Genomic DNA, 24633 nt, shown 5'->3' with positions numbered 1-24633 from the left:
TGTCGTCACAGTTCGTAGAGTTGCAAAGCAAAAAGGAAAAACTCAATTTATGTAAACTAAATCTTCTCATCACTTTACACTCTCACGTACACGTATCTCGTTGTGTTGTGTACTTATGTATATTAGAATAACAAAAGAATAAATTTTATTTAAATCCACAAACATACTATGCTAAGCAAGCAAGTGCTGCAAGTTACACAGGTAGATAGGTACATATAATGATATTACGTTTAACGATGGGCAAGTGAGTGATATTAGGAAACTAGCTCGCAATTGTTAGTGTAATATGTTGATATAAAATCAAAAGCAGTCATGGCCGTGATCCGCCAGACACGTCATACATTCATCGCAATAATATTTTTGGTGTCTTTTGCTTGTTCGGGCGATCTCCCTAGTTAGCCAAGCGTAAAGAGGTGGTTCGTTCAAGTTATAAAATGACAACACAAGAAGCTCAAATAGCAAATGAACAACAAGAACTTATAGACGTCACGTAATTGTAAACTTTAACAATGGAAATGATTTTTAAGATAGTCGATGTATGTTGTAATTCATAAACGACAGTTTGTGATTGTATGTATGTGCACAAACACACACATAAACACACAAACACAAACGCAGGCATATGATTTATTCTTTTTTAGATATAATCATTCTCTTTGGTTGAAGGGTAAAGTTAATTATAGTTAAAACCGTTTTTGTCTTACAGTGAAGAAAAAAAAAAAAAAAAAAAGAAGAAAAGAAGTTCTCATGTTCGCATGAAATACATACAGAAAGGAAGGAAGTTAACGATGTATTTTGTCTTGCTATATATATATATATATGTATATATATATGTATATAATTAGAGCAATGTACTATATAATAGAGTTAAATTGCAAAGAAATTATTTAACATATGAAAAACTATCCTAAATTTAAACTGAAAACATACAATTCATTCTTTCTAATGGACATCGCGACGTGCGATATGCGCGCACATACTTTTTTATAATTAGAAAAAAAAATAAATGAAAACTTTTTCTTTTTTCCTTTCTTTAAAGCATCATCAACGTAATTCAAATGGCGGCGAATGGGTTTCGAATCATCATCATCCGCACTTGTCGCACGATGCCGTTAACAATGCAACACTTTCGTCGCATACAACAACCCATCATAATAGTTTACAGCACTCAGACTGCCGAAATACGCTGAGGCATTCAATGTCGACAACATCGAACAGTACACCCGCTTCTCCTCAATTAAGTGGTATTATATCGGGAGGACAACTGCTTTCGAATGGCCATCATTATCAGTCGCAAACATCAGTATCATCGCACTCATCAAATGTGTCCACAATACCTCCGTCGCAACGTTTGTTGGAAGAAGTTTTGGCGAAAAATTCACCTTTCCCCATGATCGTTTTGCCGAGTAACGGTGGTTATTGGGTCGATGGGACTGAGCATGAATGCACTTACGACGCTCGCGGTAATCCTATGCTTCCGCAAACAACGTGGATGGCTAAATTCGAAACCGACGACACAGCGAAATGTTATCGACGATTTTATGCTGCACGAGAGCACTCCAATTTGGTAGGCCACGATGAGCAATTGGGTCCTGTACTGATCTCTATTAAGACAGAAAATGTAGCGAATCAGGAGCACATACGTATTTTATTGCGCATAAAGACAGGCACAATGCATGAACTTATTCCCTTCTCGTGTTTGGGTGCCTGTCCTAATCCCACTAAAATCGTACGCTTGTTAAATGATCAAATCAACGTAGACCATTTCATGCCTGTAGTTTGTCCAAGAGCCTCATCACTGATCGGAGTTTACGACGAACATGTGCTTGTTTCCAATTTTAAATTTGGCGTGCTTTACCAAAGATTCGGTCAGACGACCGAAGAAGAACTATTTAGCAATAATAATTCCTCTCCAGCCTTTGAAGAGTTTCTCGACGTGTTGGGTCGACGTATTAAACTTAAGGATCACAAGGGTTATCGTGGTGGCTTAGACATACAGAATGGCCATACCGGTGATATGGCGATTTATGAAGTATTCAAAGAACGCGAGATTATGTTCCATGTTTCCACTCTGCTGCCGTACACTGAAGGGGATCCTCAACAATTGCAACGTAAACGGCACATTGGCAACGATATTGTCGCGATCGTATTTCAAGAATCGAATACGCCTTTTTCGCCAGACATGATCGCTAGCCATTTCTTACATGCGTTCATAGCAATTCAACCGCTAGAACCGAACACGTCGAATACACGCTACAAAGTGAGCGTAACTGCTAGAGATGATGTGCCATTCTTTGGGCCCACTCTGCCTAATCCGGCTGTTTTCCGTAAAGGCCAAGAGTTTAAGGAATTTATACTCACTAAGCTTATAAACGCAGAGAATGCTTGCTATAAAGCGGACAAATTTGCAAAGCTAGAGCAGCGTACTCGAACTTCTTTGCTGCAAAATCTTGTGGATGAATTGAAAGAAAAGACACGAGAATTCTTAGGGGCCGATCTCTCGGGACATACGCCTGCCAGTCCTACACCCGAAACTCCCAAGTCGGACAGCACTAATGCCGGAACGCGCTTTATAGACACGGTAAAAAAGGCTTTAATTTCTCGCGTTCGCTCCCAAAGTGTGGACACTAGTAATTTAAGTACTGTCGAGAAATTTAATGTATCGACAAAAGTGAGCTCTGCAACGACGTTTTCGAAGAAAGATAATAGCCTATGCGAGACGCCTAATACGAATGTAAGTTTCTCTGTTCAAATTTTCTAACTATTTTTATATATATAAAAAAGAGAAAGTGTTCCAAGTTTGTTCATTCACCTACTACCCAGAAGAGGGAGAGAGAGTGAGAGAGAATGGAGACGGAGTTTCTTCATTTATATATGCTACTCATAAAGAATAAGTTTTCTTAATCAATCTAACATTTGGATGAACTTAGCCATATACGTCCGTCTGTCCGTATGTGTGGCGTTGGTGCAAAAAATTCAAACGGAATACTGCCAGTTTATTTTCTTGGTAGACTACTACAATCAAGTTCGCAAATAAGCGTCATACGCTCAGAACAGCATCAGTAATGACAATTCGTCGCCAGCCTATGCTTTAAATATACATAACATATATTGATCGAAAACCGCTATAAATATTTATTCATGTAAAAGTCCTGTCCGAAAGTGTACACAGCATAACTTTCAAATTTGCACCGTTTTAACACCCTGCAGAAAATATCTTAGACGACTAAAGAATTTGGGCCGATTTATCTCAATCCATTTATTGTAGTAATTGTTGATCCTACAAAATTTCCATCAGTTTTAATTAACCTCTTATTTTCGTATAGACTTGCAGTCGCAATGTTTCAAAGTCTTCTTCGAAATCGAAGACATCATCAAATGATTCCACTTCATCATCGCCAGATATTACATCACGCGAACCTTTGACCAGCAACAATACAGTTAACAGTAGCAGCCATAGCAGTTCCCAAGGAACTCAATGTAAAGATCTGCAAAATGGAAATAGTTCAGGCAACGGGGCTATGTCGTCATCGACTCAGGGTGTGGCCGCAGGAATGTCAGAGGCTAGTGACGATTCAAGCCTGAATAGTATAGATTTGGATCCCATAATAGCTCATCTGGATAGCGGTGCTACTTATATTGATAGTGATACCGGTCTAGAATCAATGTCATCTGCTGAAGCTACAATTAAAGCTTGCTCAATGTGTATGGACGGCTCGCAAGCAATGTGTTCGTCGCCCAGCAACGAGACAGTGGTAATAATTGAAAACTTACGTCAGGAAGTCACCCGATTAAAGTGCGATAAGCTAGACTTATTAAGGCAAAATGTGGTCAGTAACGAACACAATCAATATATATTTTTAAATATTTAACTTAAAGGCCACCTTTTCTTTCGCAGACCTGTCAACGTGACATTAAACGTTTACGGGAACGGGAACTTTCGCTGCAAGGAGATTTGGCCGCAGCCGGAAAGGAAATTTTACGTTTAAGAGATCTTCTCAAAGAATATTTGCCGGATTTAACTGCCGCACCCCTCTCTATCTCACCCATTTAATTGAGCTTCACCCTGCCGTTATTTTGCTAATATTTGCCAAGCAAATCTTAAAAACCATTTGTGCCGTGTATAACACTGTCGAGATGAAAATCAGTAACACAAACGATCGTATGAAAAATAATCACACTAAACTGTAATAGCAATTAACTGAGTTTTGCTACCCCGGAGAAGCATTTTTTTCTTTTACACACATACACACACATAAACGTAACACAAATATTTACACCAAATATATTATTAAGATTTTTTTTTAATATTTAAAACTAAATAATATAGAAAATTTTTTGGAATTTATTATAGAATCAAAAAAAAACAGAAGAAGAAGAAGAAGAAGAAAAAACCACAAAGAATGAATGAATAGCAATGACATAGAAAGTAATGGGTTAATTATATATGAATTCGCGGTATTATTAATAAATAATAATAATAATAATAATAATAAAAACCAACTTCCCAGTAGCTTTAGAGTAAGATATTCTATATTCAACATAGTTTAACAAACAACGAAATCATAATAAGCACATTCACAGAACTTTAAGAAATGAACATCTTCTTTTCGAAAGTAAACGTGAATGTTTTCTTAAACGAAAAGGAGAAAGTTATCGCCTACGAGACAATGTGGGGCAACATAACCAACTACAAACTGTTTAAATTTCGCTTTTATGCTAATTTTTGTTTTATTTGCAAACTATCTACACATCACAACTCTTACATTAATCTGCAGAAAAGCGATTTAAGCATTTTATCCGAATGTAAACATAGAGAATACTCGTAAATTTGTTTAATGTTTTCGATGATCATTGATCATTGATCATTGAGCATTGATAATACACAATATCAGAAATCATTACCTTTTTCATATACATAATGTACACATGCACACGTGTGTATATTAAAATATATAAAAAAATATGTATTCATTTATTTAGAAGTGTACATAAGTTGTGTTTGTATTTAACATTTATTTTCCATTTTTTACATATATTTTATACTTACAAGTACTTAGTAGAAATACAATAATATATTTATATAAAAATGTTTGAAATAAATTTTCTATTTCCTTTTTTTTTTTACTTAAATATGCAGTCTTCTATATAAACACATGATGATATATAAGAAAGAGAGGGAGTAAGAGAGAATCAAAAGAACAATTCTTTAGTTTTAAAAGATTAAAATAACATTTGTTATTAAACATTGTTAAAATTTTCTAAATTTTGTAAATTGCGAAAATCGACCTCTGCAGTTTTTCACTGTAAAATCGAAATTGCTTGAGAAAGAGCTACGAAAGTTTATCAAATCCCGGATGTTTATCTAATTTTTTATTTAACAAGAGAAAAGATAGCTTCGACCGAAAATTGTACTGATAACCGCCAGTTGCTTACTTTTTATTCTTTCAATAAATACATTTTCAATACATTAATACCATTATTATTATTATTATTATAAATTATTTAGATTAAAGAAATAAATTCCACGATTAAAGAGTAGAATAAGCGCTAGCAAGCAAGACTATCAACTATGTTTTTTTTTTTTTTTTAAGTAGACTGGGCGGTTTGTCTAGTTGCTTTGATAAGGTCAAATATTTCACTGACGTTAAGTTCTCTAGATATCTTTAAAAAGTTTCCAACATTGGGAAGGTCTTATCATTTACTCGGCAATCTGTCGCTATGACTGTTGCGCAGAAGCGCAACGTACAGAAATATCTAAAGTGCGAACTAATTGAAACAATATACTTTTATGGATCATCTTTGGTGAGTCTATGTGCGGGCAACGCATGTTTAAATAACGTTCTTCTCCGTGTTAGTTGAATATCGACAGATACAAGATCTATTATGCAATTTAAGTAGTGAGAAATCAAAAATAACGCGAAAAATATTCCTTAATGGGTTTATCATAAAGTCATAGGAAGAAGTCAAACTGGAAATCTGGAAATCTATGATTGTAAGAATATATTAAGTGTACTAATGAACTCTGCCCATTTATTTAAACTTAATAATCGCAATGGTCATCATCATTATTTGTCGCCTTTTGCCTCACTTCGGGTCGCTTATGAATGCCTGTACGGTGGAAACTCGTGACTCGTTAGCGACACATTTTCGCACACCTTCAGCATTTGAAAGCTGTTGATATGCTAAATACCACTACATCGATCTGAACCAATGCTAATCTGAATATGTCAGGTTTGAAGAACACGCAGCAAACGGTAAGTGTTCCCAGAACATGTTAAAGATCACTTCCTGGATTAGGGAATTTCACCCTTTTCAAGACTAAAATGTTTTGCCCGCAATCTCGCAAACAAGTTTCCAACTGTTTGATATCTTTCTGTGTTTTTATGAATTTTGTTTTGTTGTCTTTAGATAACATAGCACTTACGTCTTCAAACTTAATTAATGATGTGTTATTATCTATTGAGTTAGTAAAAAGACCTTTTCAACTGGTAATAGCCTATAGGAAGGGAGTATAAATAACATTGTAGAAACATTGGCCGCATTTATCATGCAACGAAGCATTACATTTAAAGATTGAGGACTACATAGAAGTCTCTCTCTCTATGGGTAGAGCACATTTCTGACAAAAGCGAATATACAACACTGTAGCTGTTATCATATGTTGAATTTCAAACCAGTTTCGATAGGGAAGACGCAAGAAAGTCGAACTGAAGCACACTTCAAGAAAGCGACTGCCTATAAACTAATATTTCAAGCCACAAAAAAACGAACCACTGAATTTTTGGATACGGATTCTTGTTCCACTAACTGCAAGAGATAAAAAATTGTTTAGTGCCTCAGCCTAGCTACCTTTGTGCTTATTTAATTCTCGTATGTGCAAACTAAAGTTTTTCTTAGTTTGATGCCATCCCGAAATTGGAAAGGAACATTTTTCACGTAATAAACAAATATGTAAAACGAAGTTTGATCATCTAACAAAAGTGGCCGTATGCACGATAGTCGAGAAACGAGTTTGTAATAAAAGCATAGATCGCAAAAAATATTCAAATGCTTAATAAACGCGAAAAATAAATTTAAAAATTCGAGCCCTGAAAACTTTGTACTATATCAGGTGAATCAGCTGATCATCTGTGTTCATTAGCTAACACATGTTTTGTAAAACGAGTCACGGTAAACGTCGCAGAAACATGTGTTTAACTAATATCCGTGAATGAAAAATGTTTTGATTTTCTAAAAGTGCGGAACGATGAAGTTATGATAAGGCATTTAAAATAGCGGTATAAACTAAATAAAGCAAGAAAGTGGTCATTAGTAATATGTTACGTTTTGCAAAAAATAAATTCGACACTGTAGAAGTAATACGCAAATTATTTGTGTCCTACAGAAGGCTGTTTGCTTTACTGTTAGGCACTTGTGTTTTCTTCTATCTATTGCCGCCAGTGTTTCGGTATCTTTTCATGAAAACAACGGAGAAGAAAGGTATGCAAAATCTTTAGTCCCAGTACTCTCAATAAGGAACATATTATTTATACATCAGATCCGTTAATGCAATGCATGGATGATCGTTTAACTCCATTTTTTTTGCAAAACTTTGAATTTGATGCCAACATACGACATGTGCCGGTTTTAACCGGTGAACGCAATATTCTACCATACATAGGAAATGGTTATATAGGCTTAGAAATTGTACATGACGCTTCCGTGAACATCAAGTACGGGCGTGCCATGCAGTTGCCTACACAATTTTTCCCAATAATATCAGTTTTGCAAACTACAGAAACAGGCCGGGAGGCAACCGTTGTAGAATATCTTACCGGCATTGTTTGGCGGTGAGTGAATACTAATATCTCTGATGTCATATTTCGTTAATACTTGCTTTCTTTTAAAGTTTTCAGTGCTTCGCCAATATTTTCGTTTCGTATTCTTATTACGCTCATCGTACATTGCCTAGTATACTTATGCAGGAGCTAAGGTTCACTAATACTCGTAATAACATAGAAGAAGTGGAATTGATTTTACCTCGTATTAATTTTGCAAGTGTATCATCGCGATCTTTAACTATAGGAAATTACAATAATTTTAATGAATTTGAAATCAAAACTGGTACAATTGCACCTAAGCCTGAAGAAACATCGAACGTAATTGTTCTGACAGTTATTAAACCTAAAATTTCTCGAACAATACAATTGAAAAAGCGCGGTAGTGTTAAGTTAGATGTACCCATAGCCGTGCACTACTCAAAACCAATAAACAAAGATAAACAACAAATTGGCGCTGTCGTGGAAGAAACTGAGCAAAGAGCGATAACAGCTATAGCAAAGCTGATGCAATCTAAAGAAGTTTCATTTAGTGCGGCAGTACAAAAGCTACGACAATCTCATATTAACGTGTGGTCTGATTTGTGGGCTACAGGATTCACTATAAGTACCTCCAAAGCAGAAAACACTTTGAATGGCGATCGCATTAATGCTACAATGTATGCCGTGCTCTCTCAAACTCGTAGTTATGAATTTGAAGAATACGTTACGGTCGCGGCACCGTCCAAGCAGGATATAGACAAAGCGTTAACCTATGCTGAGGGTTGTTATGATTCTTATCATACCTTACAAGCGGATAATCTGTGGCTATCTATGGACTCTCTGGCCGAACTTAATAACTTGGTGTCATCATGGATGTTAACGTTGGAGAAGCAAGGTTGCCACAATTTGATAAGAGCCGGCTCTTCAGGCGTTATACAAGCTATGGTTCTGAGTTTCGGGAGTTTTCGGTTTAGCAACCAACATTTGGAATGCAATATACACCCGAAGTACTTGCATCGAGATTTTCATTTTCGTCGCTTAAATTATGGCAATCACACACATGTTAATGTCACAATCAATGTGACTGACGATAACAAAGCTGTTATAAATGTAGCTTTAGATCGATCAGATCGTAGTTATTTTGCTTGCGACGGTGGTTGCATGGATGAGCCAGTGCTATTAACGTTAGTTTATAAACTTGTACATTTTATCATATTCTCTTTCATTATTTCTTTTTAATTTTCAGACAAAGTCGTCGTCAATTTCCCGTAAAATTAACTGAACCATTGACTGCTATACTATACATAACGGAAGACAAGCAACATATTATTGAATTACATAAAGCACTGCATGTAAAAGAGGTGGGAGAAGGTTTGTCTCTGCAGCATATAAATTTTTATATTTTATTCATTCAAAAATGTATTTCAGCTCCAGCCCACGAACAGCATGTTATCGCGCTACATAAACACGGTCATCAGTTGGGAGGTTTGCCTACTTTGTTCTGGGTGTCGGTGTGTGCAATAATTATAGTATTCCATATATTCTTGTGTAAATTAATAATTAAGGAGTATTGCGAACCAACCGATAAATTAAGATATCGCTACAACAAACCATGATTTTAAGTTTCATGCCTTCAATAAATCATAAAATTGTAAAGGTATTTCTTACGTTTATTTAAAATATGCTTTTATGGGCTTATCTTTCGAATTCTGCTAAAATTTTTATTTATGTATAAATAATAAATGTAAAAAAATTAGTTTATGTAAATATATTTTATTTCCTAACCGCTTTTAGCTAAAATTACTCTAAATGTTCCAGTTTTATTAAACTAAGCTTATTTAGTAACTTCATGCATGGCTTTGGCTAGATACTCCACATTTTTACTTGTAACACCGGCCATTGAAATGCGTCCATCTTTGGTTAAATATATGCTAAACTCTTTGGAAAGACGCTCTACTTGATCCGCCTTCATACCAGTGTAACAAAACATACCAATTTGATTTGTAATGTGTTCCCAGGAGCGAGTAGAGCCGTTCTTTATTAAATTCTCCTTTAGTTGACTGCGCACTCCTATGATCCGGTCAGCCATAAGCTTCACATCTTTCAACCAAATGCCATACAATTCGGGATCATTAAGAATTTCTCCAGCGATGCGAGCACCATGAATGGGCGGATTTGAGTATAAGGCACGTATAAGAATTTTAAGCTGCGATGTTACGCGATCGGCCTCATCCTTATCAGCACAAGCTACTGTGAAAGCTCCAGCACGTTCTCCATATAGACCCATGTTTTTAGCGAAACTTTGACTTAAACAGTATGTATGACCTTCAGATTCAAAAATGCGGATAGCCTGAGCATCGTGGTCCATATCACCAGAAGCGAATCCTTGATAGGCCATATCAAAAAATGGATACAAATTTCTCTCTTTTATTAATTTGGACAATTCACACCATTGCTCTTTATTAGGATCTACGCCAGTCGGATTGTGAGCACAAGCATGCAAGATTATTATCGATTTTTCTGGAATTTGCTAATAATAAAAAAATTGATTTGTAAAAAATAAATTCAAAAAAAAATTTAAAATTTTATTTATATCTTACTTTAATATCGTCCAAACAACCTTTGAAATCGAGACCACAAGTTCTGGGATCATAATAACGATATTTTTTTATTGTTAAGCCAGCGTGTTCGAAAAGTGGTATGTGATTGCCCCAAGTGGGATTGGGTACATAAACTTCCCGATTTCCATCCCAAAATTTGTTGAAAAACGCTGAACCAATACGCAAACTGCCCGTACCACTAATACCTTGAGCCGTGGCGTTACGCTTTTCTTGCAATACCTGAGAATTTTTCCCCAAAGCCAATTCAATTGCTTTATTATAGAATTCAGGAATACCAAGAATGGTTGCATATTCTTTATTCAATTTCTTGGAGACTACCCGTTCTTCAGCCTTGAAAGCAATAGCAAAAGCGAATGAAAATAGTAAAATCGGAGAAAGGAAAGAAATCAGGAAGAGATGATCATTTGATACTTTACACTAATAACGTGACCTACAAGACCATAACCTTTTCTAATGAATCCCCTCCCTATCCACCATAAAAAAATTGGCAAGTTTTAATAAATTTTTATACAATTAACATTTAAGTGTTTTTAAATATTTAAATTCAGGGAAATGTGTCACATAAAAATATATTCGAAGGAGCAATATGAGATTAATATTACATTTCAAACGAGCCATCAAGTCCACATTCTAGAGAAACGAATCTCACACTAACTGTATCAAATATTTAGTTTTCTAATTTCTCTCTTCGGAATAGACCGAATTTACTTTACGCAGTTCTACTTTTGAGATTATTGTGCCACAATTCCAACAACAGCATGTAAGACTATAGCCCAGACGTCTTACCATTCATTATTCATAATTCATTGAAATACGCTCACCTATTTATTGGGTATTTTTAAAATGTCTGAATTTACTTAATCTACACAATGAGTGCGAACTGCGTTAGATTTCTTTGGACATCGCCTGTTCGGGTAGCACAGGGAGAAATTAGTAGCCGCAACCTAGTGAGTGTGTCTCGGTAAGTGTTATGCCTTTGCCGTCTGAGCGCTCACTATAACTATGACACAAGAAAGCAGCAGAAAGCTTTACTGTACTTCAGATTTCCCGCATGAACACTAACTTGGTGGTCGCGAATCTTATTTACTTAACTTTATTCACGTAGTTTAAGTACTAAGATTGTAACATGGTTTCCCTGAAGGAGCTCTCAAAGCTCCGAAAAAGTAAGAAAGGGGTTTAACAGAAAGATCTATATTAAAACCTTAAAGGAATGACGTAAATGTATTAGCGAAATTACAGCAATTACTTTTTAAATGAAGATTTGAAAGAAATTGACTTCTTACTGAGAAATACTGTTTGAACAGTTTCTTGTACTGTATTTCGATTGATGAGGAAAAAGTATTTCCATGCACGTCAACAGTCGCATTAAATATTAAAAATTAAACTTTTTTCTCCATGTAACGATTCAGTTTTCATAGGATCGGTTAAATGAGAGCGAGTTCAAAAAATTGCGCCAACTGGTTCAAAGTTTTCCAACCAAGTTAGAATGCCGAAATGCTATTACTTAGCCACTATTGTCGGGAAATTTTGAAAATTACATTTTTCTTTTCATATAGCGAAATATCAGCATAGGTTATTATATGGGAAGTTGTCGAAAAAGTGGACCGACCCGAACCATTTTCAATAGCGTTCGTACTTAGAGCAAAGCACGTCAGTGTACCAAACTTCATATCTCAAAAATTGGGATCTGCAGCTTGAACACAACTTTACATCAGGCGGATAGACGGATAGACAGGCTTACGTCGATTCAGAAAATGATTCTGCACGTGGAATATAAACGGTGGGTCTAGCTCAAGCTCTTCTGCGTGTTATATATGTCCGCACTAACTTAATATACCCTGCACCACAAATGGTGTATGGTATAACCATTAGAAATAAAATCAGTTAGTTTATATAGTTCTTTCAAAAAAGAGATTTTTCAAAATAGAAGACTTAAAAGAAAACGCTTCAAAATATTATTTGTTCGAATTCACCTTAACGCACAAAAGAAAAATTCGTAAATCAAATTTCAGACGATCTTCAAAAATATCGAAAATCGGAACTGAAATAATGAAACCTGAAGTTACTGATTCCTAATTTTGAACATAAGTAATGCCTTTGATGGTGTAAAGTATCAATCAATCAATCATAAAAATTTCATAAAACTGATGCATACCAAACGCACACTGGGTAAAACCCATGGACTACCATTGTCATCTCTATAGGCTCCGACACCTAAATTAATACGGTTAGGGTTTGGATCACGTTTGTAAGCTTCGGTAACACCCAGAATGGCATCGGGTGGACCCATCTTTACGGAATTAAACCATGCTCTGCCAATTGCAAGATAATGGATGGAAAAAAATTATTAAAATCTTCACTAAGATTAAATATTAGAATACATTAAATTTAAAATACTACAAAAAACAAGTAAGAATATTATAGTCGAGCAAAGCCGAGCATTAAATACCCTACATCACATTATCTAACACAATTTTTATTTTTATTATAGAACACAAAAATTATATCTATTATATATATAAACGCAGGTTTCTCAAGGGCGTGTTTATGGAGCAGCGACTCAACATGCAATCTAAATGAAGTACAAGTTTAACCCTTACATAGGACAGGACCCAAAAATAGGAGTAGATGGTCCAAATTTTATCCCTTTTAGTTTGTAAATACTACTATGTAACAATTTTCATCACCGAATATTAAAACGTAAACTTTTCTACTCTACAAGGGATCAATTTTCGTGAAAATCCTTATCAGAGTAGGATCAATAACATAGGCCGGGATGGGTCAGATTTGGTACTGTTAAGTTTTTTATGTTAAATTACCATTACAATATTATTTTCATCAAAAGGCATTAAAAATTAGGGGGGTTCAAAAATTGCCCAAGCCGGTGCAAAGTTTTTATACTAATTTAAAATGCCGAAATACTACTACTTAATCACTTTTGCCGAGAAATTTTGAAAATTCGAAATTTTTTCATATAAAGACTCTTCAGAATAGGGCGTTAAATGGGGAGTGATCGAAAAAAGGGACTGATTCGAAACAAGTTCAATATCGTTTCTCCTTGGGCCAAAGCACATCAGTGTATCAAGTTTCATCAAAATATGTCAAAAATTGCGATCTGTAGCTTGAACACAAATTTTACGTGGACGGACATCGGATGGACAGACGGACAGACAGGCTTGGATCAAACCAGATTATCAGAAAGGTTGGGTCTATTTCAAAACCTTATCCGTTTTACATATCTCCGCACTAACCTTATGTATCCTGTACGACAAGCGATGTAGGGTACGAACATTACATTTCAATAATACTTAACTAGATTTTTCCAGTTGATATTTTTTTAATAATTAACAACAATAAAAATAAGCCGAATGAACAATTATGAAAGATAAGCGTTAAGTTTGTTGTTAATAAAACAATTTGTTTTTTCAAATTTTGTAACAACATATTGACAAAGATTCATAAAAAAAAAAAACAAATAAATAAATAAGAGAAGGCACTTTTACAATTATTTAAAGAAAATATTTTTTTGTTTTCTACTTTCTAAATATTGACTTCTTTGTAAATATTTTCAATGTTTTTTTCTTGCAAAATATTTTTCATAACAAAAACAATACATCGGTAGGGCAAGCGAGGGAAATCGATCTCTTTTCATACCCTACACCGCTTGTGATATTAAGTTTGTGCGGATATATGCAATACTTGGACGGAGCTGAGATAGATCCACTTTTTATTATATCCGTTCAGAATCTGTTTTTGCATCGATCTAAGATTGTCTGTCCGTCTGTCTGTCTTCTTTTGTTGGGTTCAAGCTACTAATGAGAACTTTTAAGAAATTTTGATGAAATTTGGGAGAACGAACGACGAAAGTGATTAAATTCGACAATTTTTTCGACCACTCCCCATATACTCTTATTTTAAAATGCCATTATATGAATAGCGACTATGTATTGAACGACGGCGTGTAGGGTATTTAATAGTGAATCATGTCCCACTATAGTGTTTCTATTTATTTTTTCATTGTCTTCTTCTTCTTCTGTTCTTCATTAAATGAGCAATTGAAGATTCGCTGATTTTTGTTGATAAATGTATATAAATATTCCATTGTCGTACTTTTCGAAAGGAGAAAGAAAGTTTTGACATTTTTAGATAGAATTCAAATTAAAAGGGGACAAGAATTTCTCAATAATTAGAAATGAATCTGGCTTAACTTCATACAAATACTTAACGGAGCTATCAAGTATAAAGATTCAATTTATGTTTTATATATGCGATGTTTTATACTATAGTTGCGTAATTTGCTTTATGGAACTGTATTGTAAAAAAGGTTATTTATTTATTGAATGAATAGACATTTTTTTGAATCGGGGAAGAGAAATTCGATCGTGGACTCCCGCGAGAAATATGGAATCTGAATGTAGCACCCCTTTAGTAAACCCACATCTCCTGTGCTGGGTCGAGTCGAACGATGATGTTTTTGCTCTTTCTAGTAATGAACAATCGCGCATATATAGGTACAATACTGTTCAAAAGGTATTGTATAAAACACGATATTGTTCGTGAGGCAACTCTCGTCTTCGCCTTTATTTAGTGCCAAATACGAAGCCTATAGATAAATAAATTTCAAAATTTTTTCGTCAACTTTGTTGTAAAAATCTTTCTCTTTTTTATGGCCAATTTTTAGTACATTGGCAAACACTAATTATCTCCGCCTGATTGCTCCCTATTGGCGAAAGTTGCAAAACCTCTCCTAAGGCATCGTCTTGTCTCGATTGAAGAGATAAAGCCGAATGGAAAAACGCACTTTTCAGACGAAATTTAATAAACATCATTAGGTAGTGAGAACATTGGGTTGAATATAGTAATGCAAGGGAATCAGAAGACTGATCTTGGAGGGAAAAATTTGTAGTCAAATTCTTAAGCTCATAATTTTTGGTTTCGATAAACGGAGAGAGAGAGAGAGAGAGAGAGAGAGAGAGAGAGAGAGGTAAAATTGACATGACTAGTCCGTTTGTGTCAATCAATTCAAGACAGTAACCAGAAAAAGTTTCGTGCTCTCTATTAGAAGAAAGTATCAGTTTTTTCCTAATGTCACATTTGATCTTTCTATCAAAGCTGTGAATTCGTTATTTTTTTAACACTGACTGATTCACTTCCTTCATTTGTGCTGATAACGATCTTAATACAAATTTCTGTGCAACTCAAACATTCGACACATCCCCTATGGTAGAATATGTCGGCAATCGGTTTACCTATATTTGCTATCGGTGTAAAATACCGTTACGATTCTTCTTTATGGCTTTTCTAAAGTAGATTTAACGCTATTTAGAGACTAACCCTCTAGTCTACGCCTCGATGTCAGTACATCGTAGATAGCAGAAATACATACAAAACCAAGTCGGACAAGGGGGACCATTAGATGCCCTACGCCACTTCGCCTAATTAGTAATACACGAAATTTTATACGTTACTCTTATGTAAACGCCTCATTTTCATGAAAGTTCTATTGCTTGTCTAAACTTTTATTATTTTCCAGTTGCTTCCGTTATAACAAACCACAAATTAGGCTTTGTCGCCTATATACAGCGCGGTGTAAACAATAGATCCAAATTTTCTTTGGTTCATTTACTAAGGAAAAACTTTCATCACAAAATATTAAAAATTTGATCTTGATCTTTTCATTAAAAAGCTTGAGACCAAAAAATTAGATTGTCTGAATTCGGTATGGTTCATTTTTATATCAAATTATGATTATAGAGAGACATCAAGAACTATTGAGAATAAGGCCTTTTCATTATATCGAGTATCCGTTCTTGTAGGAAAGATTATATGACAAGGCGTTTAAAATTTTGCTCCATCCGATCCGAACAATTAAAACGCCGGAATACTATTAGTACGCGATTTTAGTGTCGAAATTCTAAAAACTACAATGTTTTTTAGTATAACAAATTAGCAAAATAAGGTGTAGGATGTGGCTAAAAAAACGATGCACTTCGTATCATTTTCAAAGGTGTTCGTCTTTGGGCCACAACACGTCAGGGTACCAAATTTCATCAAAATTGGCCAGAGATCAGACGGACAAACAAGCTTAGAATTATCTTCTGAATCGATCGGTGCAATTGTCCATACAAATTTAATATATGTAAAATACTATATGCTTTGCTTTCTTCATTATTAAATTCATAATATTTTTCTTTCCCTTTCGATGCCTAATTTTGTTCATTAACAAACAGTTCTGGATTATGGTCATAGGTGATTTAAATAAATTGTCGTCGGCTTTTTTCGAAAAAAAAATATATCTTGCCATTTCTGTGGCGTCAACTAAGAATAGATTTATGCCATATAAATGCTAAATTTCAGTTTCCTCTCTACTTTCAGCTCTTCTTTATCAAATAGAAAGACGTAGATCAACAGTCTTACATTGACAAAGAATGTATGACCATAATTTTCAACGGAGGGATAAATCTGGCATGCACTAATTCTTCTGTAGTGCGGATAAAAATACTTTATAATTAAGACTAATATTAAAGCATGTCAAGTGTAGCTAATGCAAGCATAAGATTTTAGTTCAGTTTCCATGTATTTGTTAACGAGGTGCACAACCCTTTTTACTGTTCAATATGCTTCGTATTTTATTCAAAAGAGAGAGAATTTACTTTCAACACACTTGAAAGCAATAAAAATTTTACAAAATTATCACAAAGCAGCCTAACTAATGTTAGCGCTACTAATAGTAAAAACAATGATTGGCTTTACAGAACCTTGCTAACAGGTAGCTATACTTGGTTTTGCGTTAACGAGTTCGTAATTCATAAATCTCATTAAAAGATTTTCATGAATCGATTTGTTTATATGCCTGTATAAGCGTATATGTTTGTAACACAAAGTGCTTATCATTTATTTAATTTAATGTGATTAACTGCCATGTGGTTTTTTGATAATTTTATTGCAGATAAAGATAGAATAGCTTCGCTTACTTTCCACGTTTACCATATACCGTGCTATTTGTTGCTCCCAAAAAACGATTTCCTGGTAATAATGTCTTCACACAAATATTAGCCATATTTAACGTGAATATGTATTATGACTGTTTCAATGCGCTTGTATTATCTTTTCTTGTTTTAAATATTTAGTAGTTTTAAAAATTCAATGCCGACTGAATGGCCAAAGCAATACTAAAGAGAATTGATTTAGTGGACTACTAAGCAATGACTTTCTTCTTCTTCTTCTTCTTCTGTATAAAAACGCATTTAACTGCTATAATAACATGCAGAGTAAAAACAAATATTATTGTGAATGGTTGGCGAAAAAATTGATGCGTTATATTAACTTTTCAAATTTAATTTTCGTATTACTTGAAATCGTAAACTCTAGGCATCACTTAGTGCTTGAACACCCGGTAAAGTTTTACCCTTTAGTAATTCTAAAGAAGCCCCACCCCCTGTGGAGACATGTGACACCTTATCGGTCGTTTTAAACTTTTTGCAGCATGAAGCTGTATCGCCGCCACAAATAATCGAAGTCGCTCCACTTTTGGTTGCAGACACTATAGCATCCATTACAGCTTCTGACCCTTTAGCAAAAAGGTCAATTTCAAAAACGCCAGGAGGTCTAAAGCGATATTTAATAATATACAGTTTCACTGTTGTGATTCTCCGACTTACCCATTCCACATAATCAATTTAGCTGCGCATATGTTTTTTTGAAACAAATGCTGCGTCTTTGGACCAATATCTAATCCCATATGTCCCTTGGGTATACCTGATTCAACGGTAGCAATGCAAGCCTCGGCATCCTCAGCTTTTTTCGTACCGCATACAAAATCGACTGGTAAATAAATTTCAATATTTTTTTCAACAGCTTTTTTGCAAATATCGTTCACTATTTTAGAGCCTTTTTCGTCGAACAAAGAGTCTGCAATTTCCATCTGGGTTAACACTTTAAGGAACGTGAATGCCATACCGCCTGCAATAATCATGTCATTTACTTTATCTAACATATGCATGATCATGGGTATTTTATCGGATATTTTAGCTCCGCCAAGTATAGTCAGGAAAGGTTTTGGTGGGTTATGTAAAGCTTTAGAGAAATATTTTAATTCTTTCGCCATAAGAAAGCCAGATGCACGCTTTTCAAAGCCTTCACCCATCATAGAACTATGGGCTCGATGGGCTGTACCAAATGCATCATTAACATATACGTCACCTAACTTAGCCAAATTTTTCCGAAATTCCTTAACTTTTCCTTTGTCAGCTATGATTTTGTTACCCTTATCATCTTTACCTTTTCCTTCTTCTTCTATATGAAATCTTAAATTTTCCAGTAAAATAACGCTTCCTTTGGCAGGATCCTTGCATTTACTCTCTACTTCTGGTCCTACGCAATCGGGTAAAAATGTAACATCCCTCTCTAATAATTTCTTCAGTTCTTCAGCAACAGGTTTTAAAGTGAATTTTTCACCTTTTTTACCGTCTGGTCTACCCAAGTGGGACATAAGAACCTTTTAAGAAAGTACATTTTTAGCTAGACAATTATAATTGGTTACATGCAGCTGAGTGCCGAACTTTATTGATGATGTCGATCACTTACCACAGATTTCGCTTGCTTATCCAAAGCGTATTTTATACTTTCCATAGAAGCGACAATTCTTTCATTACTACCGATTTTGCCATCTTTCACAGGCACGTTGAAATCTACTCTGCCATCGAAATTCAAAATAAGTTTTATTTATATCGCAAAAATTGCAATGGTCACCTCATTAAAACGCGTTTATCTTTTAGATCCATTTTGTCTATGCTTAATTTATTAAATACTGTATTTCTTCCATCTTTCTTGCAATCTGTTGCCAAAGCGAAGGCCGGTTGATTAACACGAACAAATTTTAAAAACAGTTTTGAATTATATGGTTTTTGTAAAATTTTCATTGTTGTTACAATTCAGCTCGACTTTTGCTTAAATGTGTTTTCTGGTAAATTATTTGTGTCAAAAAATCGTAATCAATTTCGAAATACTGCCGTTATTATCGGCAGTAATATTGGCAATAACCATTTAGTGATACAATGTGCGATCTATATCTTCTTCTTCTTTTTAGGTCTTCGGCAAGTCGGACCACAGGCGACTCGCTACATTGTAATAGAAAACGCGAAGCCTTAATAAAGTCGACAAATGAGCGATCTGTACGACCATCATATCGGGAAAATTTGATCACCGCTCAAAGTGCTGGACCTCGGACATATAATAAACTGTGCCTAGGATCTTTGGCGTTTTGCCACGACCTTTTTTCAAATGTAAAGGCAATTCAGTTTGGGATCAATTTAAGTCATTTTCAATTGTTTTCATCACTTGCTGTCAAGATGTCCCTGTAGTTCACAATGTTGTTTGCTCAGCATTTTCATGTATACTTAGATTATTTTCAAAATTAGATGAATATTTTCAAAATGATTCATAACATATAACGGCAGCGTAACAAAGATGCAGAGAACTAGAGCTTAGGGCTACATTTGAAAAAGCCAATAAATGATTAAAATGTTCGCTGGCCTGAACAGGCACAAATTATGAGTCCTATAGCAGTATTTGGTTCACAGAGTCGCAATGGGCGTATAGTTTAGTAAGGTTTAAAACTTTTTACTATCCCATTTGCCCGGTTACTTTTATAAAAATTGTTATGAAGGGGTTCCATCTCAGTGTGCAATCAACAAATGTCTCGTTTACGACATTTTTGCATGAAGGATTTATATTTCCGTTAATTTTCTATTTAATACGCAAGTTTTGTTCTTACTTATAACGCGGCGATTCATTTTTTGTCGACTCGCTGAATGAATATTCATTTGAATAAAAAGAAGAAGAACATGCAAGTTATCAATTGATGAAGGCAGTAAACGGATGAAAGAAGAACAAGAAGCAAAATATTTGATAAAAATATTCTTTAAACTGTTTAAAAATTTGTGGGGGAAAATTCAATTCAAACTCAATGGGTGGCGGCGACTTGGTAAGTTAATAGCATATGCCTTCTAATTTTTTGGTTTCAATTTTATACTTCATTGCTCAGAATCAAAAGAAATCATGGCATCCACACACATTGAAGAACCAGGAAAAGGTATGGAAAGCCGAGCAAGCAAAATGTGAAGAGGAGAAAAAAGTCGATGATTTGCGTAAGGAGATTCAAAAAGAGAGAAATCGAGAAGAATTAACGCGTTTAAGTCGAGAAAATGGCTTGCTATCGACGGTTAACGATTCAGATAAAAAGTTGGAGTGGATGTATAAAAGTAAATTTATTTGAGTAACTGATGTGGATTTTTTCTAAAGGCTGTCCTTTCTATTTTTAGATAATAATGAGTTAATTAATAGGGAGGAATATCTTTTGGGCCGAGCGGTAGACAAATCATTTGAAACGTTGCTAGCTGAAGAAAAGCTGCAACAGACGCAGAACATGGTTGGATTAAAGCAGCCATTGAATCACGTCGAACACGACGTCGTACCTTTCTCGATAAGATCATACAAAAATCTGGAATCAACGGAACAGGTAGATTTGCAGCGTAAAGTTATGGAAGATCCTTTAATGCTAATCAAGCAGCGTGAATTGGAGTCCAGACGTAAGATATTAGAAAATCCGGTAAAGCTTAAAGAACTGCATAAAATGTTAAAAGGCGACAACAATTTGCAAAAGGTTTCCAAAAAAAGTAAGAAATCAAAAAAGGCGAAGCGCAAAAGAAGCAAACATGCAGACGTTGATAGCGATTCAGATTTGGATAATAAATTGGCAAAGAAATTAAGAAATGGTTTGCTTGGAAAAGATAATGACCTAGCGAAACTTTTAGATTCCAAATTTGAAACAATTTCGAAAGAGTTAGACAGAGCCGCAGAAAAATCAAAGTTGCATATGAAAAAGAAGAAACATAAACGTGATACCCGTGAAAGCGAATCGCGTCGTCCGTCATCAAGAAAACGAAGATCAGAATCAAGAGAAATAATCAGAAATCGATCTACATGTGATAGAAACGACAATAACCGAAAAATCAGCTCATCTAAATCAACACGTGGAGACCACGATTCTAAAAAATATAGCTCTCAAAGAAACGATCGCATTAAAGAACGACCTGAAAAACGCAATTCTAGATCGCGTTCCAATAGACGGTCCACGCGCAGCCGTTCTAGATCGAAAGAAAAACCTTCACAAAGGATCAATTCGCATAACCGAAAGTCCAAATTAAGCGAAAAAGAAAGAGAAGCGAAATTAAAAGAAATGATGTCAAACGCTACATGGCGTGAGGAAGAACGCTCCGAAAAAGTTCAAAAACACCGTGAAGCTTACGAGCGCGAAGAACGGAATCATCAAACTCGAGACTTTGATAAAGAATTTCTCAGCAAGCAATTAAAGAAAGCCATGCAGAATAATCCCTCAGTGGAGTCTCGCATAAAATCTAATTTAAATAATATACAAAGAACACAAGCTGCTATGGACAAAAATTTTGCCAGAAAATAGATTTTGATAGTTTAGAAATATTATTGCATTAAAATAGTGCACAACTATCATAATTTTTCTATGATTTATTGTATACAAAAGAAAAAAGAAAAAAAACCATATCATCATCAGCCTCACGCCTTTTGATTTTAGACTGTGTTTAAAGTATTAGTTAAAGTAATCGTTATATGTCGCTTAAAGCAGCTACACCAGGCAGTGTTTTTCCTTCCAAGAGTTCTAGCGAGGCGCCTCCTCCTGTTGAAACGTGAGACACCAGCGCTTCGGTATTCCACTTCGCGCAGCAAGAAGCTGTATCGCCACCGCCAATAATAGTAATGCATCCTCGTTTGGTAGCTTCTACGACAGCATCCAGGAGACTCTTAGTGCCATGGGCAAAGTTATCAAATTCAAATACGCCAGGAGGGCCATTCCAGACAATAATTTTAGCCGCAGCAATCGGTGCAGCAAAAGCCGCTCTAGTCTTAGGACCTATATCCAAGCCCATGCAACCATCAGGGATACCATCTTCAACTGTACTTACAACTGCATCTTCGGCAAATTTATCACCGCATACAAAATCCACTGGTAAATGGAGCTGAACATTGTTTTTTTGAGCTTTGTCCGCCAAATCTTGAACAATCTTTGAACCTTCTTCATCGAATAACGAAGACCCGATTTTCATATTTCTTAATACTTTTAGGAAGGTAAAAGCCATGCCTCCGCCGATAATCATTTCATTTACCTTGTCCAACAGATTACCAATTAATTGAATTTTATCCGCAACTTTGGCGCCGCCCAAAATTGCGACAAAGGGTTTGGGTGGACTATCCAAAGCTTGTGAAAAGTACTTAAGTTCCTTGTTTAACAGAAGTCCTGCGGCACGCTTTTCGAAACCCTCGCCCAACATGGAACTATGAGCGCGGTGGGCTGTGCCAAAGGCGTCGTTTATGTAAACATCGCCTAACTTGGACAAGCTTTCACGGAAAGCCCTTACCTTCTCAGGATCAGCCTTAACCTTCGCGCCACTATTATCGACACCCTTGCCTTCTTCTTCCACATGGAAGCGAAGATTTTCCAATAATATAACACTGCCTTCTACTGGATCCTTACACTTCTCCTCTACCTCTGAGCCAACGCAGTCGTTCAAGAAAACCACTTCTTTTCCCAGTAAAGTTTTCAGTTCTTCAGCCACAGGTGCTAATGTATATTTAGGATTTTTATTACCGTCAGGGCGGCCCAAGTGAGACATTAAAACAACAGATTTGGCGTTTTTCGAAAAAGCATACTTCACGCTGTCTAAAGCGGCTAAAATACGTTGATTACTCACAACTTTACCATCTTTAATTGGGACATTAAAGTCGACTCTAGAAAAAAAGAGTAGGTTACGTTAGAAGAAAGAAACTAAACGTTTATACAATGTTTCTTACCTCATCAATACCCTTTTTCCAGCTAAATCCAAGCTTTCAATACTTAATTTATTTAACGCCATTTTAATTAAAGCAATTTTGTTTCCTTTATTTTTCTTTTCCCAGATGTTGATTTCGAATGGACTGAGCCAATGAGAAATGTGGCTTATATGTCCAGATGCGTGCGAATGTGATGATTATTTGCAGGACACAAATTCCTAAACTGAAGCGAACTCTATTATAACACAATGTAATGTCAAATGAAGGTCATTTTAAGAATTTGCCAAACCGTGTACAGGGGGGCCTCGTTTTATGCAATTACATTCTCATTATAAAGGCATATAAACTTAAAATTGCATAAACTTTGCCGTTGAATCATTATTAACGGGTAAAATCGAACTCAGACGCAGTAAGTGAATTTAAACTACGAATTTCATCTGAAAAAAAAAACAGAAATCATCAAGATCGATTGGAAAATAATATAAGTGGAAATAGGCATATCAATGAAAAATTCATCAAAATAAATTTTCAATGCTTTATATTCATTACAGTTCTCCCTTAATTGTTAACGTCAACATTTATTGAGATGTTAAGATCTTATATTTTATAAAACTGAAATTTTTCAATTTCCATTTTGAGAAAGTTTTTTGATACACAGTGTTTATTAGCACATTTTTTGCAGAAGTCTTATGTTTTAGGACAGTGGGCAATGAGTACTATGATTATTGAAACCAAATCGGGTTAGCAAAAATTCAGAATTCTTAAAAGTTCTTAATTCTATTCTATAAAAGCTTTCGATTTTTCTTCAATTATGTGGGTATCAGACGTTTACTTAAAAATAATTGAATATAAGGCAAAGTAATAATTTTTAATATTCCATTTTGCATAACTTCAAATCCAAATAAAGATAATCGTATGAAAGAATTTCAGGTATATTTAAAAGATTTCACATAATATTTCACTTTACTGTTAGACACCTGTTGCTGTATAAAAATTTGAATTTCTGAATTTTGTTTACATTGAAAATTGGCACAACTGATAAAAAGTGCTATCAAGTTTCAGCTTATGAGCAAGAGTATTTCATTCACAATAGACGAAAACGTATCAACAAAATGAGAAAACATCTGATAGTGGATGGATAGAAATTTTCACGTATCTCACGTATCTGAAAATAAGTAAATGCAGTTTCCTTCAGTAATTATTGCAAATAATTATAAAACTCACGGAAAAATGCAAATAAATACAATCATAAATGGGATTGTGGAAGTCTGAAATTGTGTGTTATGAATAATTGATAGTAAAAAATAACGGCTAACGAAATCAATGAAAAATGCGTTGGATAAATA

The 24633-nt window shown here is 35.0% G+C and overlaps 6 protein-coding genes across 9 annotated transcripts in view; 3 read left to right on the top strand and 3 right to left on the bottom strand.

Moving 5' to 3' along the window:
• LOC119635536 (rap1 GTPase-activating protein 1) overlaps positions 1 to 4296 on the top strand; it is a 61045-nt gene extending 56749 nt beyond the window's left edge. For all 4 annotated transcript variants that reach the window (XM_038030374.1, XM_038030371.1, XM_038030372.1 and 1 more), the window contains 3 exons: positions 1040 to 2734; positions 3327 to 3830; positions 3899 to 4296. In XM_038030374.1, the coding sequence (XP_037886302.1) occupies positions 1040 to 2734; positions 3327 to 3830; positions 3899 to 4054 (2355 nt within the window). In that variant the 3' untranslated portion in view covers positions 4055 to 4296. The remainder of the gene's footprint in view (positions 1 to 1039; positions 2735 to 3326; positions 3831 to 3898) is intronic.
• Positions 4297 to 7192: 2896 nt separating this feature from the next.
• Positions 7193 to 9512, top strand: LOC119635290 (uncharacterized protein KIAA2013 homolog). Its single transcript, XM_038030034.1, has 5 exons — positions 7193 to 7482; positions 7541 to 7832; positions 7892 to 8986; positions 9049 to 9173; positions 9231 to 9512. The coding sequence occupies exons 1-5, from the start codon at positions 7320 to 7322 to the stop codon at positions 9416 to 9418; spliced, it is 1863 nt and encodes a 620-aa protein (XP_037885962.1). The 5' UTR covers positions 7193 to 7319; the 3' UTR covers positions 9419 to 9512.
• Positions 9513 to 9555: 43 nt separating this feature from the next.
• Positions 9556 to 17624, bottom strand: LOC119635291 (aspartate aminotransferase, mitochondrial). The gene is made up of 4 exons (XM_038030035.1): positions 17398 to 17624; positions 12579 to 12735; positions 10403 to 10753; positions 9556 to 10332 (listed from the first exon to the last, which is right to left on the bottom strand). Exons 1-4 carry the CDS (start codon positions 17481 to 17483, stop codon positions 9637 to 9639), a joined length of 1290 nt encoding a protein of 429 aa, XP_037885963.1. The 5' UTR covers positions 17484 to 17624; the 3' UTR covers positions 9556 to 9636.
• Positions 17625 to 17790: 166 nt separating this feature from the next.
• On the bottom strand, positions 17791 to 19468 carry LOC119635454 (phosphoglycerate kinase-like). Its single transcript, XM_038030266.1, has 5 exons — positions 19432 to 19468; positions 19175 to 19259; positions 19010 to 19118; positions 18085 to 18920; positions 17791 to 18031 (listed from the first exon to the last, which is right to left on the bottom strand). The coding sequence occupies exons 1-5, from the start codon at positions 19466 to 19468 to the stop codon at positions 17791 to 17793; spliced, it is 1308 nt and encodes a 435-aa protein (XP_037886194.1).
• An 835-nt stretch (positions 19469 to 20303) lies between these two features.
• LOC119635366 (pre-mRNA-splicing factor CWC25 homolog) lies at positions 20304 to 21915 on the top strand. Its single transcript, XM_038030161.1, has 3 exons — positions 20304 to 20408; positions 20469 to 20685; positions 20746 to 21915. Exons 1-3 carry the CDS (start codon positions 20391 to 20393, stop codon positions 21900 to 21902), a joined length of 1392 nt encoding a protein of 463 aa, XP_037886089.1. The 5' UTR covers positions 20304 to 20390; the 3' UTR covers positions 21903 to 21915.
• A 7-nt stretch (positions 21916 to 21922) lies between these two features.
• On the bottom strand, positions 21923 to 23537 carry LOC119635367 (phosphoglycerate kinase-like). The gene is made up of 2 exons (XM_038030162.1): positions 23309 to 23537; positions 21923 to 23245 (listed from the first exon to the last, which is right to left on the bottom strand). The coding sequence occupies exons 1-2, from the start codon at positions 23368 to 23370 to the stop codon at positions 22066 to 22068; spliced, it is 1242 nt and encodes a 413-aa protein (XP_037886090.1). The 5' UTR covers positions 23371 to 23537; the 3' UTR covers positions 21923 to 22065.
• Positions 23538 to 24633: the final 1096 nt, after the last annotated feature.

Source organism: Glossina fuscipes, unplaced genomic scaffold (genome assembly GCF_014805625.2).
Source record: "Glossina fuscipes isolate IAEA_lab_2018 unplaced genomic scaffold, Yale_Gfus_2 26, whole genome shotgun sequence".
Taxonomy (NCBI): domain Eukaryota; kingdom Metazoa; phylum Arthropoda; class Insecta; order Diptera; family Glossinidae; genus Glossina; species Glossina fuscipes.
The sequence above is the reverse complement of the archived record's forward strand: the minus strand, read 5'-3'. Positions and strand labels throughout refer to the sequence as shown.

What these genes read in the sequence shown, in the direction of transcription:
- LOC119635366 (XM_038030161.1), top strand. An exon ending in GTTGGAGTGGATGTATAAAA is followed by an intron (nt 20,686 to 20,745) that starts GTAAATTTATTT and finishes TTCTATTTTTAG; the next exon opens with ATAATAATGAGTTAATTAAT.
- LOC119635290 (XM_038030034.1), top strand. Translation starts at nt 7,320, where the DNA reads ATGTTACGTTTTGCAAAAAATAAATTCGACACTGTAGAAGTAATACGC. An exon ending in CTTACCGGCATTGTTTGGCG is followed by an intron (nt 7,833 to 7,891) that starts GTGAGTGAATAC and finishes TTTCTTTTAAAG; the next exon opens with TTTTCAGTGCTTCGCCAATA. An exon ending in TGTAAAAGAGGTGGGAGAAG is followed by an intron (nt 9,174 to 9,230) that starts GTTTGTCTCTGC and finishes AATGTATTTCAG; the next exon opens with CTCCAGCCCACGAACAGCAT.
- LOC119635367 (XM_038030162.1), bottom strand. Translation starts at nt 23,370, where the DNA reads ATGGCGTTAAATAAATTAAGTATTGAAAGCTTGGATTTAGCTGGAAAA. An exon ending in GGAAAAAGGGTATTGATGAG is followed by an intron (nt 23,246 to 23,308) that starts GTAAGAAACATT and finishes CTTTTTTTCTAG; the next exon opens with AGTCGACTTTAATGTCCCAA.
- LOC119635291 (XM_038030035.1), bottom strand. Translation starts at nt 17,483, where the DNA reads ATGGCTAATATTTGTGTGAAGACATTATTACCAGGAAATCGTTTTTTG. An exon ending in TTTTACCCAGTGTGCGTTTG is followed by an intron (nt 10,754 to 12,578) that starts GTATGCATCAGT and finishes ATTGCTTTCAAG; the next exon opens with GCTGAAGAACGGGTAGTCTC. An exon ending in GTTGTTTGGACGATATTAAA is followed by an intron (nt 10,333 to 10,402) that starts GTAAGATATAAA and finishes TTTTATTATTAG; the next exon opens with CAAATTCCAGAAAAATCGAT.
- LOC119635454 (XM_038030266.1), bottom strand. Translation starts at nt 19,468, where the DNA reads ATGGTTATTGCCAATATTACTGCCGATAATAACGGCA. An exon ending in TACTGCCGATAATAACGGCA is followed by an intron (nt 19,260 to 19,431) that starts GTATTTCGAAAT and finishes CTTTGGCAACAG; the next exon opens with ATTGCAAGAAAGATGGAAGA. An exon ending in GATAAACGCGTTTTAATGAG is followed by an intron (nt 19,119 to 19,174) that starts GTGACCATTGCA and finishes TTTCGATGGCAG; the next exon opens with AGTAGATTTCAACGTGCCTG.